Source organism: Hypomesus transpacificus, chromosome 15 (genome assembly GCF_021917145.1).
Source record: "Hypomesus transpacificus isolate Combined female chromosome 15, fHypTra1, whole genome shotgun sequence".
NCBI classification, from domain to species: domain Eukaryota; kingdom Metazoa; phylum Chordata; class Actinopteri; order Osmeriformes; family Osmeridae; genus Hypomesus; species Hypomesus transpacificus.
This window is the reverse complement of record NC_061074.1, coordinates 12171739-12190278: the sequence shown is the minus strand read 5'-3', so window position 1 is coordinate 12190278 and position 18540 is coordinate 12171739. Positions and strand designations below refer to the sequence as shown.

The 18540-nt window shown below is 47.6% G+C and overlaps 1 protein-coding gene across 1 annotated transcript in view; it reads right to left on the bottom strand.

Annotated features, from left to right (window-relative positions):
• Nucleotides 1-2530: 2530 nt before the first annotated feature.
• nkain2 (sodium/potassium transporting ATPase interacting 2) overlaps nt 2531-18540 on the bottom strand; it is a 32054-nt gene continuing 16044 nt past the window's right edge. The window contains exons 3-7 of the mRNA XM_047035193.1: nt 17162-17242; nt 10898-11098; nt 7220-7280; nt 4521-4602; nt 2531-3242 (exon numbers count right to left, since the gene is read on the bottom strand). Coding sequence (XP_046891149.1) covers nt 3233-3242; nt 4521-4602; nt 7220-7280; nt 10898-11098; nt 17162-17242 — 435 coding nt within the window. The 3' untranslated portion in view covers nt 2531-3232. The remainder of the gene's footprint in view (nt 3243-4520; nt 4603-7219; nt 7281-10897; nt 11099-17161; nt 17243-18540) is intronic.

Here is an 18540-nt window from a genome sequence, read left to right as displayed (position 1 = left end):
CCACACTATTCACATTCTGCACACATATACTGCTATTATAGACTCCAAATGAAATACAAATATTTGAACATATAGCCTACATCGTAATACCGTCTTTGATTTTACTCAGCACAGTTTTGGAAATATTGTAATCTAGACCAGATCAACTTCTTACTGGGAAACTAGACTCTTAGGGGAGATCAATGACACCACATATATCTGGAATCATTATATTACTGCGGAGTATCATGTCCCGGAACAGACAGACAGCGATGATCAAAATGAATGGACAATGAATATCGCAGTCAGCAGGCCTGGATATGACGCCACCGACAATGTAGCAGTGACCGGTCTGCAATAACAGAGTCACCAACAAGAGGCAGTAGAGCACACAGAAATTCACTTTTATGGATGACACCAAAACCAAAAATCTGCTGTCAACACTTCATCAGTCTTTTGAATGTATATCCCCAAGAAGACAATTTACAATATTATAAATATTTTAAGGATAATTAACAATATATGTATTTATCATGAATTAGTAAAAGTCAATGTGTACTGTATACTATAAAGATGTACTGTCAGAGCAGGACATTGTCAGAACAGGAGAGATCTTCACAGTTGGTATTACAGCATCTGCAATATCATCACCCTCTCATTTCAGCTCAGATGAACCTTTATATAACTTTGTGACTCAGGTTCCAGCTTCCCCTGTTTAAGTGAGGCACTTCCTGTCAGTCCCAGGTTTTGTTTACCAGCCATGTCTGTCCTAGTGTCAGGTGTCAACATGCTCCTCTCTCCATTGACACATACCTGGTTATTGAACCTCCTAGTTATACATAGGGCACAGGAGGTATAAAGAGTGGTGTAGAGGAGAAAGGGTTGGGATGAGGAGAGTGGGGGAGAGAGACAGTGGAGAGTAGGGGAGAGTGAGAGTGCGGGGAGAGGAGCGAAAGTGTGGGGAGAGGAGAGAGAGTGTGGGAGAGGGAGAGAGAGTGAGGAGGGGGGAGAGGGAGTGGGGAGAAAGCAAGAGAGTGGCAGAGAGGAGAGAGCGGTGGAAAGGAGCGTGAGTAGGACAGTTTGTGATGGTCCTCCTCGTGCTCCAGGGACCAGGTGAGTCTAGATGTTGTATCTGAAGAGATCTTCAAAGGTGCCATGGGATCTACAGGTGTGTCTGCATGTGCTCCCTCGGAGCCATGAAACTAATAGTCTTGTTTATGGACAGAGCCTGAGTGGAACATGAGGCTAAGTGTGTGATCCGTGTCAAGGGCGCTGACGAGCACAGATAACTTACAGCAGCAACAGGTTCACCACAGCCACATGCAGGTCTCTCTCTCTCTTTCTCTCTCTCTTACAAACAAACACACACACACACACAACCAGACACAAATCACAGAACATGACAGGCCTTTTCCATAGTTGGCTTTTATTATATTTACAGTCTTTTTGAAAAGTAACATAAATATAAAACGTCTACATCTAGAGAGAATGGTAGAATTCAGTAGAACTCAAGACGCTGGCCCCCAGGCCTCTCCTGGTAGTTCTGCTTCACTATGTTAACCACTTTAGTGCTGCTCTCTCTGACCATGAGGGTTTTTCTCTCCCTGTCCCCTAATATGTGAATTTGGGCCAAATTGCTTGCTCTTTTTAAATTGAACCAGGAAACATTTCTCCCAGTTCCACAAAATTGAAAGTTGGAATTTTCTGTGTTTATTGCAGACATTGTTTCCCACTCTCCGATGATGAAGTGGATCATCTTAGTAAACTCCAGGTATCTTTGGCCTCTGTGACAGGAAGAGCTATCCGGTAGGAAGGGTTGTGGTTAGGGTTACTGAAAGTTCAAGGTCCAGACATGCTCAGTTGGTCGCCATGGAGACCTGGTCAGATTGAGAAGACCCTGTCAGAGGTGATTCACTGAGACCTGAAGTGTTCCCAGAGCTCATGCTCAGCATGCTAATGCAGTCAAGTGAGACTGGGGTTTGATTCTCTGGTTGGGTTGATAGTTGAGAGGTGCTCCTGATCGACTTAGGGTTTTAGTCCACCACACAGAAACATGTTTCAGTCACTTTAGATACTGTCCCCACCCCCACCCAGGGCTGTCCTGACACTAAACACCCTGCCCCCCACCCCCCCACCCACCCCACCCAACTCCACTCCCCTGACACATTATACAGTTAAAAGAATACAAGCCCCCACATACACAACATCAGCAATTAGTATTCAACTATAAAAAGAGTAAACACTGTCACACATGTTAAAAATGCCTAGAAGTTTAAAGAAGTTTCATAACAGTTTGTAAGTGTACGTCATTGTCATTAGGAGACTCAACGTTGTCTTAGAAAAGCACAAAGTTCACACTCAGTGTAACAGGGAAGGCTAGTTGCTAACACACCCCTTTAGCTAGTCTGCAGGTTAGCACACCGCTCTAGCTAGTCTGCAGGCTAGCCAGTTAGAATACCATTCTATCTACTCAGCAGGCTTGCCAGTTAGCATGCTAGCACACAGCACTAGCTAGTCTGGGAACAATCCAGTGATGTCAGAGAATAACACAAATGCCTCTAGAAATGTCCAGACCGGCTGTCTGGGCCTGGTGTTCCTGTGATCCACCTGATAGCCAAGCTCAGTCTGCCATCTGTCCATCTACAGTCCTGGGCTCTGTCAGGACTAATACGTCCAGGGAGATTGGGGCCTAGAGCTCTACTGCTCAGATTGAGATTCCCTGTGTCACAAACACAGAAAGACTAGTCTCATCGATCAGGTATTGATCAGGTATTGGACATTCCTCCAGGTGAAGAGTTTTGTCCAATAATTTAAGTGGGAACACAGTTAGAACACTAGGGAGCGCGTTGGCAGTGTTCCAACGGGTCAACATGTCCAATTGGGCGTAGTCCAGGGAGATTAATACTATTGGCTCCCTGATGTGTCTCTGTCATCCAGCTCCGAGAGTAGAGGTTCTGTATTTCTCCTGTGGTGACCATGTAGAGCCACACAGTGGCACTGTTGCTCCAGCAGACTGGCCTAGTAAAGGCCTGGCTCAGACACAATACTACACACACTCAGTCACCCCGCCCTACAAACACACACACACACACACACACACACACACAGGAACATCCACTGTGTTCTCTCTGAGGTTAGAGCATGGAGTGTCTGGCTCTTCACATACTTTAAGACACAGTATCATGTTTAAGACATTGAAGAAATGGACAGGAAGTTAAAACAGTAGCTTTTTATGTTGGTAAGGCAGTCCTCGTTACTTTGACCTGGAAGAGAACAGAGGAGATAACATGAAGTCAGCTGTGCACGTATGGATTTGACAAAGTACAGATTATGCTATAATACTACCCATGTACACCAAATACACAATGATACTGATTAAAAACGTTGTATTTTCAATTACAATACAAATATAGAATAGGTCACAGTTCCAATGTGGTTAGCTCGTCTGGGGGCCATGTCATGTTCAGCTCATCACAATACCAAAGAAGACAACAGGGCAGAGGGATGGGGAGGAGGTGAGGAGGAGGAAAGAGAGAAAGGGATGTATATATCAGCGGCCTCAGACCAGGATTTCTCACTGTCACCTCAACCTATAAAACCTGCTCTTAATGAGCCTCAGCTGGGAGGAATGATTGGCTATTGATGCTTTTGTGTGTGTGCGTTTGTGCGGGACAGGGAGAGCATGCGTGTCTGTGTGTGTGCATGCATTTGAGTGTGTGTGTGCATTTGTGCACAAGCATTTCCAGGCCTGTTCCCCTGCTCTGCTTGATGTATGATCGCTATTGTGTCTTCCTCTGGGGGCTATAAAACCACAGCACGCTCCGTAATTGTGTTCTTTATTTGTAACAGTCCTTTGTGTATGTCTCTCTCTCCCCCTCTCTCATTCTCTCCCTGTCACCCAATCTCCTCCCCCTCCCTCCCCCTCTCCCTGTCTCTAATGGTCCATTTTCCTGAGATACATTCTATAGGTCTGTTTAACCAGGCAGGGTGTAGGCTAAGATGCTGCTTGTTTCTGGGGGCAGTTATCAGGGAGGCTGCTCAGGTGATAATCCTACTGAGAGGACACACCTTCAGTTGTTATCCTCTGCACTCATCCTCTCATCTCATCTAAAGATCATCGAATCCTTCCAGGAGCCCAGATACACACTGTTTCAATGTTGATCCGCATCTGAGCGCATGTGAATGGCTCTGAGCGTGCGCGTGTGTTTGACTGTGTGCGTGCGTGTGTGTTTGCTTGTGTGAGTGTGTGTGGGTTTGTGTGCACATGTAAGCGTGGAGTATCTAAGCCGTATTGACAGAAGCATTACCACTCTGATATTTCTCAGAATGAGAGAAGCTTAGCACCACCACCAAACTTCAATCAGACCAGGAGAGTGAGTGTCGTGTGTGTGGGTGTGGGTGTGTGTGGGTGTGTGTGGGTGGGTGTGTGTGGGTGTGTGTGTGGGTGTGTGTGTGGGTGGGTGTGTGTGTGGGTGTGTGTGTGTGGGTGTGTGTGGGTGTGTGTGTGGGTGTGTGTGTGGGTGTAACTGGGTCATACTCACATGTACATCGGTTGGAGTTGCAGGTGGGAGGTTTTCTGAGGTCCCTGGTATCCATAAGAGTCGAAGCCTCCTATAAAATCAACTGGAGAGACACATGAGAGATCAGTCAAGAGAGTTCAGAACACAGCTGGGAGGGCCCTGTGTCTGTGTGGGCGTGTGTAGGTGGACGTGTGCTTGTGTATATATGTCTGTCTGTCTGTCTGTCTGTCTGACTGGCTGACTGTCTGGCTGTCTACTGTCTGGCTGACTGATAAGGCCTGCCAGGGGGAGGGTCTGAAGGACCCAGGGGGATGAAGAGTGAGGAAGACCAGGATCTCAGGGTTGATTGAGAATTTTGCTCTGATCAATCATGCACACAGACAACGGATGATCAATACAATTCTGTCTCCCAATTTAATTGATGGAGCACATATTCATCCCAGTCATCTGAACCTGGAACTAGAAAGTCTCAGGACACAGCGTAACAATGAGAACAAGACACACAGCTTCTACAAGACATAGACACCAACCCTCTATCATATGCACTGTATCAGCTAAAACATGCATGTCTAGCCCCTCCCTCTGTGGGCAGTCTGTCTGGCCCCTCCCTCTGTACGTAGTCTGTCTGGCCCCTCCCTCTGTGGGCAGTTTGTCTGGCCCCTCCCTCAGTGAGCAGTCTGTCTGGCCCCTCCCTCTGTGGGCAGTTTGTCTGGCCCCTCCCTCTGTACGCAGTCTGTCTGGCCCCTCCCGCTGTGGGCAGTCTGTCTGGTCCCTCCCTCTGTAGGCGGTCTGTCTGGCCCCTCCCTCTCTAGGCGGTCTGTCTGGCCCCTCCCTCAGTGAGCAGCCTGTCTGGCCCCTCCCTCTGTGGGAAGTCTGTCTGGCCCCTCCCTCTGTGGGAAGTCTGTCTGGCCCCCCCCTCTGTGGGCAGTTTGTCAGCCCTGTGGCAGAATCTCCCTCAGTGTAATGAAGCTGCTCTAATATTAGCATTCAGACGGGCAGATGTGTGTTAATGTGCTCGTGTGGAGAAGCCTGCATGCCACTCATCATGGTGTTAGAAGGGATCATAGGAAACATTGCACACTGATTGCATGGTGGCGACACACACACACATTCACGCACACATGGAAACTTGCACAAATACTGTAGCTTGGGAAAAAGAGAGACACTATAAACAGCTTATATCTCCTGATGGAACTCTGCTGTCACTCAGACAGCAGGAGATCCCGCCTTTCTGCTTCACTGAAGCTGATTGGTTATCCCGGAGTGGGGGACTGCAACATAATTTCCTGGTTGACCATGAATAATGCATGGCTTTGGTCCTCACATTATCTTATCTCTCTCTCTCTCTCTCTCTCTCTCTCTCTCTCTCTCTCTCTCTCTCTCTCTCTCTCTCTCTCTCTCTCTCTCTCTCTCTCTCTCTCTCTCTCTCTCTCTCTCTCTCTCTCTCTCTCTATCTATCTCTCTCTCGCTCTCTCTCTATCAGACATAGTGCAAAATGTCTTGGGGCAGCTCTACAATGTCAGTGGATGGTCTAACGTCAGCGTTATCCATTGCGAGAGTCTGGTTGAGTACAGAGAGAGTGTAACGTGTAGTCTGGTACAAAGAGTCTGTCTGGCACAGAGACTTCTGTCTGAAAGACTTTATTGAGTGGCAACTACCAGCTGCTCTTCATTAAAACTCTAATGACATGTACCACTCCTGGGCCACAGAGGAGAGAGGGGGGTTAAAAGGAGAGAGGGAGAGAGGAGGTAATGGATGATAGAGAGAGGAGGGAGGGGGGTGTGGTGGAGGGAAAGAGAAGAGGGAGTGTAGCAGTGTGTAGCAGAGATAGGGGAGGGAGGGAGGGATGAGCGGTGGAGGGAAAGAGGAGGGGAGGAGTGTGTATGAGTGTCGAGTTCTATGAACCAAAGGTAGCTGTGTAGAACTCTGGAACAACAAAGAACCCTCCGAGATACCACATGGAACATTTGTCAGTTCCTTCAAGTGCTCTTTGAAACATTTCTTTCTGACCTGAAAAAGGTTTGATGTGCCAACTAGGCTGACTCTCTGGACAGCGACCACATCTCCAGTCTCAGAGTGGGAGGATCACAAGGCCCTGTGCCTAATAGATTTACTCCAGCACCCGGAAACATCTGATGACTATAATGCAGACATCAGAGAAGAGATCCTATAAATATTATTGGAAGAACACAGTCTGCTTGTAGAGAAGTGACCCCCCTCCCTACCTCCTTTCTGCACCCTTCCTCCTCGCTTCCTGCTCTCTCTCCTCTCTCTTCTCCCTCTTTCTTCTGTCTCTGTCTTTATCGCTGTTGCTTGGTGATGAATGAAAGAGAAAGAAAGAATGAGAGAAATTGTATGGGTCTAGCCTCTCTCTTTCTGTGGCACTCTGGCTCTTTCTATCTTGAACCATTTACTTGGGACATATTTCTATTTCATGTGTGGGGGTATGCGTGTGAGAGAGAGTGTTTTGTCCACAGAGTCCATGTGTGACTGTGTGTGTGCTTATGTAAAAGTGTAAGTGTGCAAGAGAGAAAAAGAGTGTTTGTGAGTGTGTGTGAGAGAGAGAGACTGTGTGAGAAAAAAGAAAATGTGTGTGTATCAGAGAGAGAGAGAGAGAGAGAGAGAGAGAGAGAGAGAGAGAGAGAGAGAGAGAGAGAGAGAGAGAGAGAGAGAGAGAGAGAGAGAGAGAGAGAGAATATGTGTCTAGAATGGATACTCACAGCTGTCCTCCTCTTCTGAGATCAGCTTGACCACGTAGCAGGCATAGATGAACCCCACCAGCTGTACCCACAAACAAGGAAGAAGTTAGTCAGTTAGCCAATCAGACAGACACAGACAAAGTCACAACCAATCAGATCTCTGTGGAGTTCAGACACTCTTAATAAAGGACTACTGACAGCAAAATGGGAGGTTTCAGTGTCTAGGTTTTGATCTACTGTATGCTCATAGCAGCAGCAGCATGTGTGTGTGTGTGTAAGAGAGAGAGAGAGAGATAGAGGAGAGAGAGAGAGAGAGAGAGAGAGAGAGAGAGAGAGAGAGAGAGAGAGAGAGAGAGAGAGGAGTGTTAGATGTGTGTGGAGAGAAGAGAGAACAGGTGTTGGGGTATCTAGAGCAGTCTAACACTGCAGGGTATAGGTTTAACTAGTCTGGTACAAAGAGTGTGTGTAACATGTAATCTGGTACAGAGAGTGTGTGTAACATGTAGTCTGGTACTGAGTGTGTGTAATGTGTAGTCTGGTACAGAGAGGCGTGCAGTCTGGTTGTCTGGTAGACAACCTTGCTGCAACGCTCATCAATCTTATTCACCATCACTGGCTTCCTATTGAGCTGTAATACCGTTCCCTACTGATTGGAGGTCTCTGATTGGATAGGACACACACACACAACATACATACACACATACATACACACACTCTCACAGGGTTCAGCAGTAAATCTTAACAACCAGATTTAAGATTCCAGGAATACCTCAAGGTCTTGCCCTCATTTAATCTGAATAATGTGCTGCTCTATTCCCTCCCTCAGCCCCTTTCATTTTCTCTCCATCTTTGCTCTGCTTCCCTTAACTCCTTTCTTTTCACTCCCCTCTTCTGGTCTCTCCTCCTCTCCCCCCTCTCCCTCCCTCCTTTCCCCTTTCCACTCCTTCCCCCTCCTCTGCTCCCTTCTCTCCTCCTCCTCTCCAAGTAGAGCTTCAGGCCAGCAGTCTGACAGCTGGGAGGCGTCTCCTCTTGGAGACATTAACATAATACCCATCATGCTTTGCTACTCAACCACACCCAGACATGGAGGACACCAGTCACACACAGCGACCTTCCACACATTTTGCCAATGTGTGGAACACACACACACACATATATATATACACAGGCAAACACACAAAGAGTCCGACCAGATGTTGAGCGCCACAAAGCAGAGCCAGTTCATCTGTAGGAGCTAAACCTTGTCAGGCGCTGGGTGTAAAATCTGTGTATACTACAGTCTGTAGTTCCTCTCTGTCTGTCTGAGTGGACATATCCCCTACTAATATGGTGGCTGTTTGAATGAGATATCATCATGAAATATGTATGGCCTGTTACAGAGGTATACTGTACATCAATAATAGAAAAAGTTTGAGTACAGTTCAAATAAAGCAGTAAATGACATAATTAAGTACTGGAGTTGAGATATTAATGTTCACCGGATAGCTGACATGTGGGTTTTCTTTGAAGTCTGCCTATAGTCTGTCTATCCCGGTATAATACATTTAACCCAGTACTACTATGGTTGGGCGTCTATCCCAGTATAAACCCAGAATGATGAGAGAGCCGTGTGTAGGGCTTAGGATCCATACTCCAGGATCAATAATCTCAGTGGCCCTAATTGGGATCATGTCAGGTGTGCATTGGCTGCAGAATGTCAGGCCACACTACACTACCCATAACACCACCAGTCCACAGAGGCTCTCTGCACAGCAACGGTAAAGGGCTTTCAAACGCATTCAGGCCAACATCTGAAATCAATTTCTATAATTAGCCTGGGGCAGAATGACTCAACATGAGAGAAAATATGCTTTTCTTAAAATAAAGATGTATGCATGTTGACAGTTTCACACAGAAGTCAATATCTCAGACAAGGCTGGCACACACACACATACACACGCACATTGGTTGCTTCTAATATGTTCACCATGTACTATTTCCTCTGTGATTCATGACTGCAGCTATACTACACCGTCTTGTGTGTGTGTGTGTTTGTTTGTGTGTGTGTGTATGTGGGGGGACGGGGGGGTACATTAAAAACCAAGCCACATCGACTCTGACATTTGAAAAATAAAAGGACAATAATCTGCCCCTCCCCCCGCCCCCCTCCTTCTCAGATGAGGCTGAGACCCTGATAGGGTCTGCATGCCTATCACTCAGACAGCAGAGGAGGAAAGACACAAAAACCATACACAAGATTTACTGCTGAACTGTGTGTGGGTGTGTGTGTGTGTGGGGGGGGGGGGGGTGTAAGTGGAGAGTGGTGGAGAGGGGACGGGCTGAGTGTGGGGCGGTGTGTAACACCGTCAGACACCATGGTGGCGGAGGACTGTTAGTTTTCTATTTCAGAGAGAAGATGTCTGAGAGAGAATGAGGTGAGAGAGGGGAGAGCGAGGGTGACGTGAAGATAATACATAATACGTCTCGATTGTGTGTGAGTGTGTGCGTGTATGTGTGTGTGTTCAAGCATTGTGGGTATTGTATGGAATCTGGTCTTCGTTTGGGCTGTCTGACCTGGTTTTGATGCTCTCAGGCCTGTGTGCTTGTGTGTGTGTACTTGCAAGAGTGTGTGTGTACGTGCAAGTGTGTGTGTGTACACATCCATGTGTGTGTGTGTCTGTGTGTGTGTACTGTGAGCTGCGGGCTAAGAGGCATCAGTGATGCTACTGTGAGCTGGACACAGCTCATTGGACACTCATCCAGTCATAAGAGAAGCCCCCCCAAGCTAACCTAGACCTGTGTGTGTAAGTGTGTGTGCGCGCGTGTTTGCGTGTGTGTGCGTGTTAGCGTGTGTTATGGTCCCTGCTGGGCTTGTCCCCTGCTCCCAGTGTGAAGGAAAAATCTGCCTAGCAACATCCCGACTTCCTGGCTGTACATAAATCTGCTGCTGCTATCACCAGTGAACCCACTAGCCTGAAGGAAATTAACCTGTCTGGGTAACCACAGCCCCCAGACTGTCTGATATGTGAGGGCTAGGTATAATCTCTGGAGGAAGTAACTATGTCACCCCTATAGGCTAGGTGTAATCCCTGGAGAGTAACTCTCACAATGACAGAACATGGAGGGGCATTTTGGGTCTGAGGCTTTTACTGAGGCTGGAGCTGAGGCTGGGGATGGGGCTTAAACTGAGGCTGTGGATGAGGCAGGGACTGAGGCTGGGGTGGTTGGGGGAGAGTTGAGGAGACGGAGGGAGGGAGACCTAATTATCACACAGTGCTGCTCAGCTTCTTCACACAGACTCACAGCCTTGTCCTCCAGCAAAGGAATGAGTGATGTGGAAATGACAGCCCTCTTTCTATCTGTCTCCCTCCATCTTTCTCTCATCCTAATCCTCATAATTATCTCTGTTTGAGCCTCGACAGTGAGCCAGGGAACTCTGGCTGACATTACTCTGGTTTTATCAGGGTGCCCTGACTCCTCCACTACCTTCCCCGCTCTGCCTGAATCCCTAGCGAAGAGGAAGGGGAGCACGGGTATACAGCAGGGTAGGAAGGCTGTGGTAGGATAGGGCAGTTAGGGTAGGTAAGATAAACAGGCTACGGTCGGTAATGCAAGCAAGGTAGGGAGGTTAGGTAGGGTAAGCAGGGCGGGGAGGGTAAGTGGGTAGGCCAGGGTAAGCAGGCAGGGAGGGTAGGTAGGTAGGCCAGAGTAGGTACTTACAGCCAGTAGAATCTGCAGAGAGCTGTGGGCCACCTCCAGGTACTGATAGTCCAGCAGACAGCCTGAGATGCTGATGTAGCGGTGGTCCTCCGGGGCCCAGGATGGAGGGGGGGTTACCGGGGTCACCCTGCATCCTGGACCATTCTCCATCCACCAGGAGCGATGCATGGAGATATTGAAGGTCATGATGAGGTCAGAGTCCTGGGGGGGGGGGGGGACCAGTTAGCTGAGGGTAGGAGATTCTCCAGGCACTCAGAGAGATACAGCTAAAAGGTCTGTTGGGGTTTGACTACTAGGCAAGTCCGTACAGGTGAAACACACAGACACTCCTTTCATAGAGGTCTAAATCCGACCATCTATGAATCCTATTCTTGTCCTTTTCATTCCATTTCCTTTCCATTTCAACAGATGACATGTTTGAGGCAATGGTGATTAAATAATCTGAATCCGAATAAAGCCAATAAACTTCACATTATCTGTGCTCTTCAGAATAGCATGGCTTCGGCGACATCCCCAGTGTGTGAAAGTGTGTGCAGGTGTGCATGTGTGTGTGTGTCGGCATTATCCTAACTCATACATTAAGGCAGCGCTGCTAAATGAGCTAATTTCATGGTGGAGTGAGCATGTTTCTGTTGTTCAGCAGCTGGATATGGCAACACAATGGAGGCTCTGATGTGGGTGTGTTTCCAGCAGGGCTAGCACTGTCCTGGACACACACACACATACATTAACCAACACACGTGCACGGCACACACACACACACTTACACGCGCACACATACAAACACAGACACAAACAGCCATACTGTTCCAGGCACAATAAGCCAGACTGCCACCGCTCTATGTGGGCTGAGCAGCTCTTTGTCTGCAGTCAGCCGTCTCATTTGTCTCTAACAGATGGGAGATTGTTTATGTCAATAAATATTGCACAAACAGACTCTGGGAGCTCACGTGCCTTCACAAGCCTAGCTCAACACCAGACCCAGAGCTAGAGAGAGTTCATCCTCTGGGATTCATACCCATACACATTCAACAACACTGGCTTCTCTCACTCGGCAGAATTGAACATCCACAAGGAACCTCAGAAAAGCTAAGCTACATTAGCCTCTCTACGTTAAGTGGTTTTAGAAAGAACCAGTCAGCCAGCCAGCCAGCCAAGCAGCCAGTCATCCAACCCGTCAATCACTCAATCAATCAATCAATCAGAAAACCAGTCAATCAATCAGCCAGCCAGCCGGTCAGCACTGAAACAAGAAAAGATGAGATATCAAAGAGGTTCTCTGCACTCCTTTGAACATGTCTACTGGTGACTCACTCTCTATCCACCCTCTCTCCCTCTCCGAGGGGGAGGAAGGACGGGGGAGAGAAAAGACAAGAGGGGCGGAGGAGCAGACGGCAGGAGGGATCCAGGGAACGCAGTGAGAGGATGGGGTAAAGAATGTTTAGGATGGCGTCATTCTGTTCTGCTACAGTGGCCTGGGTGAAGCATGGCATCTCTGGCTGAGAGGGGGGGGGGGGGGGGGGGGGGAGGGGAGGGAGGGCTCCCTCTGTTAGATCAAAGCCTGTAGTCGTTCGATGAGCAGATGCCATGCATACGAGCCAAGCGTAGGATGTGTGTGTGTGTGTCACATGTATGACCAACTCTGCGTTGGAGGTGGTGTGTGTGGAACCTTCTGTGCTGAAGGTGATTGAGACAACAAGACTTTTCTCCAAAGCCTCAAGACCGTCTGACAGTGCCTGCTTTTTAGTAACTACCAGCATTCCAGCAGAGCAATGGAAAAGAAAGTAAAGGGAGGGGAAGAGAGGGGAGAGTGGTGGAGTAGAGACAAAAGGAGTTGAGAGGAGTGAAGAGGAGCGGAAGGGACACAACAGGAGAGGGGTGAAGAGGAGAGGAGCGGGGGGGACACAAGAGGAGAGGAGTGGAGAGGAGTGGAGGGGACACAAGAGGAGAGGAGTGGAGAGAATGGGAATGGAGAGAGCATAATGAAAACTTGACTTGTAGAACCCTGACATCCCCCCTCCTCCTCCTCCTCCTCTTCCTCCTCCTCCTCCTCCTCCTCCTCTTTCTCTCCTTACAATGGCAGGCTTTACCCATCCACTGGGACACTACAGGGTGTGAGTGAGTCAGTGAGTGAGTGAGTGAGTGAGTGAGTGAGTGCATGAGAGAGACACAACAGCAGCCTTCACACTGTTCCCAGTTAGATGCACTCCAACACCTCATACTCCACTGAAGGACCTGTGTGTGTCTTTGTATTTGTGTGTGTGTGTGTGTCTTAGTGTGTGTGCGCGTGTGCTCCTTAACAGCCTCATGTTCTTCAACATACAATGACTTCTCTATTTTCCACAGTCACATATTGTTCCTGACATGTGAGAGCCATACACACAAGAGCTCTTTCTCCTCCTCTCCTCATCCCTCGCTTTCTATCGTCCTCTCCACGTCTTGTGCTGTAACACCGTCCCTCTCTTCCCTCCCTCACAAGATCCACGTGTGTGTGTGTACTGTGTGTGTGTACTGTGTGTGTGTACTGTGTGTGTTCTGTATGTGTGTGTTCTGTGTGTGTGTACTGTGTGTGTGTACTGTGTGTGTGTACTGTGTGTGTTCTGTATGTGTGTGTTCTGTGTGTGTGTACTGTGTGTGTGTACTGTGTGTGTGTACTGTGTGTGTGTACTGTGTGTGTTCTGTATGTGTGTGTTCTGTGTGTGTGTACTGTGTGTGTGTACTGTGTGTGTGTACTGTGTGTGTGTACTGTGTGTGTTCTGTATGTGTGTGTTCTGTATGTACAGCGTGTACAGGATTCTCAAGTGTCACAGGCGTTTGCATTGTGTGAGATCATTCTGAATTCCTCCCCAATATTATGTAAACGTCAAAAAATGCATCTCAACTGGCGCATGTTTACTGGATTTGTGTGTGTGTGTTTGTGTGTTTGTGTGCGTGAGGAGTGTAGGTCTTAGATTAGGCTCAGTTTATCTTCTATATTTCAGCAGGGTGGTATATATGGTGACCCTCTCAGACAAACGCATCATTAGAGAGGATATGATTCATTCTGATCTCTGTGGAGGCTTCTAATAACCTCTCCACTGTCTGTAAATGTTAATGGATTCAGAGACAATTAGCAGAGTACAAACTGCATCAGAGCATGAGCATCGCACAGCACTCCAGCTCAACGCAGAGAGAAGGGGGCTTAACATGGGGAATGCTTGTCTGACATTACATGTTATGGGAGGGGTTAGGTTTAATTGTTTTAACGTGCGTGTGAGGGTGTATGTGCGTGGTTTTTGCAAGTGTTTATTTTTGTATGAATGTTTTGTCCGTGTGTGTGTGTGTGCATGTGCCAGTGTCTGTGTGCAAATCTGTGTAATATGTCTCCGTGTGTGTGCATGTGTATGTGTTTGGTGTGAGTGTGCGTGTTTTGTCCATGTGTATGTCTATGTATGTGCTTGTGTGTGTGTGTGTGTCAGTGTATGTGTTAATATCTGTGTGTGGATGTCAGAGTGACTTTGAAGTGTATCTAGGATGCTGGCAGTTAACAGAACATCAGAAATAGATCAGGAACACTTGGGGGTTGTGCTCAAACGAGACCGGGAGAACCAAGGGCTACTTTAGCCTGGTTCGCTGTGTGTGTGTGTGTGTGTGTGTGTGTGTGTGTGTGTGTGTGTGTAGTGAAGCTCTAACCTGGTGCTGGTCAGCAGGATATTATGGGATGGAACAGACAAATGCTCTCTTCTTATCAGTCTACAGTCCCTATTGGCCGTTTTTTTCCCCTAACCAATCCGAGCCCTCCTGGTGCAACACCGGTGCAATGGGCAGAGTCAGCACCTTCATGCTGGGTCGTGCTGATCACCATCTGTCATCTATTTGCTGCCATTGTGTGTTTCTACCCTTGCTTTCTCTATCTCTGATGCTGAAGATGAAGCCTTGCAAACTGTTCCTTTAACCCAATGTCAGTCTGCGTGTGTGTGAGGCTCATGCATTCTGTGATTTCCGTGGTTTCAGTAACGGTATCCATGGTTACAGTAACAGTATCCATGGTTTCAGTTACAGTATCCATGGTTTCAGTAACCATGGGAAGCTCACTGATGTATGTTCTTTGCTCAGCACCTCTGTTTCCAGCTTCATATGACTGTGACTCCAGGGCCATGTTGTGGATACAGTGACAAGGGCCATAGATGGATCCTGCCATCGCATAAAACCAGCAGCCAGAGGATGGCATCATAATAATTTGCTAAACTGCATTTATCAAAATAAGCCTCGTTCAATCGAGATAAAAGCTTTTCCAGTTGGCCGTTGGATCTGGGCCATGTTCCGGAGTGTCGTTTCCACGGAGACGATGGAGGGATGCAGGGATGGAGAGAGGGAAAGAGGGATTGGTGACAGAGGGCTCAACCCCTTTGATGCAGGTCTGGTTGGAGAGGGCTGTTACATGAACAGGCTCACCTCACTGTGTGGCAGCATATCCCCTCCCTCCCACCCTCTCTCTCTTTTTCTCTCTTTCAGGCTTCATCTCTGTCTCTATCTAGCGTTCTCATCCAGAGCATGTCCATTCTCAATTGCGACATCACTAGTACTCTGTTTTTTACTCCTCTCCACCCCTCCTCCTCCACTCCATCCAGCCTGCTAAATCACCAGGCTGAGAAGAAACCTTTGAAGAAGAACGTCTGAAATCCCTGTGATCATCCTGCTGGCCTACATAAGGAGGGGGCTGCATGAGGATGGGGAAGAGCTGTCTGTCTGCCTACCTTATCCATCCGTTTGCCATGTCTGTCTGTCTGTCTGTCTGTCTGTCTGCCTTATCTGTTTGTATGCCTGACTGTTAGCCTTATCTGTCAGTCTGTGTGTTTTCGTTATCTATCTATCTGTTTCACTCAGGTTCTGCTGTGCCCCTTCCGGCATCTCCAGTCTCAGCACTTTAGACAACACAGTCTCTTTTATTTCCCAAGAGTCCCTGCACCAGCATCCCATACTTCAGAGTGTTTTCCTACCGAGTGACAGAAAGGCAGAGTTATGCAGAACGGAGATGGAAGAGGGATGGACTCAAACAGGCTGACAACAGGTAGTAGGAGAGAATAGCAGCCTTGCAGGCAGTAACACAGAGGCCCCAGATTCCGGGTGAGGTTAGAGGCTGGGTGAGATTAGAGGCTGGGTAAGAATAAAGGCTGGGACAGTTGAAGAGACTGGGTGAGGTGAAAGGCTTGGCACGTTTAGAAGCTGGGTAAAAAAAGAGGCTGAGAAGCTGCATGCTTATTTACATTTAATTGGAATCCTAAATCCCTCCGAATCCTCCAGTTCTACTCTAGAACCCCTCTTGAAAAAGGCTTAGTGACTGAAGCGTGGATCAAATGTCATTACCTCAGAATCAGGAAGGTGTGTGTGTGTGTGTGTGTGTGTCTATGCGAGTGAGAGAAAGAGAGGGGATTCATACTGTAGGTTTGAGAATGGAATATAAATCGTATATAAGTCGTATTCAAGCCTGAGATTCTGCTGAAGCACGGAACTCTGTTCATGCATTTGACATCACATGTGGTTGTCCACGTGTGGTTGTCCACCACAGTAGTAACAAATAGCTACTAGATGCCGCTCAAAGTCAGTCTCCTATTGAAGAGGTTGGTGGGGCTATAAACAGGAAACAAAGAAGTGGTAGAGAAAGATTCAACTGAGAAGGGACTAATTACTAAGGGACACTGACTGGCTCTCACTGCTTCACAGACTGGAATCTAAATTGATGACTCTGAGGGGCTTCCTGGAGGCAATGACACAATGCAGAGATGGGTTCAGCTGTGCTAGGCAGTGACTAGGCTAATGTGTGAGTGTGTAAGTGTGGGCAAGGGGGGTGGGTGGGGTACCTTAAAGTCAGAGAGAAGGGAGGGAAGGGGAGAGATCTTTATTCAATCAAATGGAAACCTAACAGATAAAACTGTTAGATGAATATTTTAATCAACTTACATGGCTGGTTTGCCTATTAATTGGGCAGAATATGTGACATTTTGACATTTTAATTATATCTTCTCTCATTTTCACATACATGAGCGGATGAGAAACTGCCAGATGGAATGACAGATAATGATTAAAGCTGCAGAAAGAGAAGGATGGAGAAAGGAAGCGAGAGAGGGGGAGAGAGAGCAGTAGAGATAAAGAGAGAGAGAGGGAAAGAGAGAGTGAGAGTAATGTCAGTATAGCTGCCTCTCATACCAGTGATGTCACTTCTAAAACCAGACATGACCAGTCATGTCACCACCAGGAGGAAGTGATGTCACCAGGTGGGCCTACCTTGGACAGGTCCCCCACCTCCAGGTAGAAACAGATGATGAAAACGTTCCAGGTCATCCACAGCACCAGCCACGCGGCATACTTTGGAGGAAAGAAAGAGAGAAAGAGAAGTAAAGAATTAAACCCATGTGTATAAGCGTGTATTACAATCAAGTACTGTGTATTCATGTGTTCAAACATTAGTGTATCATTGTCTATCAGTGTGTATTAGAGTGTATTAGTATGTTTTAGAATATATTACTGTGTAAATAGCATGAATTTAGCTAACAAGTGTAGCGTGTTCATCAAAGCTTCCACAAACATAGATAAATTAAATGATTGGACACCTATTGTTCTTAACAGGCTGGTTAGAACCAGTACAAGAATGGCCTGTCTGCATGCAAACACAAAAACCATGGGTGGACGTCATAATCTTACTAACAGGTGTTTCTCTAGCTAATTAAAGTTAGAGAAGGATAGTGTTTGTGTGTGTCTGTGTGTGTTTGTCCCTGTGTGTAATTGTCTGTGTGTGTGTTTGTCTGTGTGTGCGTGTGTTTGTTTGTGTGCGTCCGCCAGTCAGATCGGAATGGTGTTCAGATAACAGAAGCTGTCGTATCAGATTGGAGCATGTCTTCACGCTGACAGTTGAGACACACACACACAGAGCAGATTGTGAGGCAGCATGTGAGCAGCGCTACTAAACAAGATTGCACTGAAGTGTTTCAGCACTGTTCAGTGTGACTAGCAGCACGGACAGCCTGGTAACCTCCTTCTGCATACTGATTTACTGAATACTGTCTGGTATGAACTACACAAGACACATGTAAAACCCTGCACAGGGGAGGGAGGAAAGGAGGAGAAAAGGGAGAAGTAGGGAGAGCAGGGTTAGAGAATAGGAGGGGAGGAGGAATGAGGCAGGCAGGAAGACTTGGAGGTGAAGAAGGTGACAGAAAGAAAAGAGGAGGAGGGAAAAAGAGGAAGCGAAAGAGAGGAGGTGGAGATGGGAGACGTTGGGAAGGGAAAGAGATGATGAGGAAGGACAGCAGAATGGGACAAAAGCATGGGCGGAGGGCCTGGCATGTGGGCGCCATTTGTGTGATATGAATAAAGGATTCTTCTCTGGTCCCTTTTCCCTTTTGCTCTCCATTCTTCTCTCAGTTCCTTGTCTGAATGCATGAAGCAGGTTGTAAATACCATGTCTCAGGGGTGCTCTGGTGCTTCAACGGATTAGAGTCAGGTTTGCTGCTCATCCTGCTACGGTGGACTGAGGCACACCAAACACGTATCCATACATCAATACATGGAAACGGTACTTTTGCCGGAGCCAGAAGCCAGGACACAGGCAGCACACAGACAACTCCCTCGAACCCCACCCGCCACGCTCCGCTCCTTGCACGTGT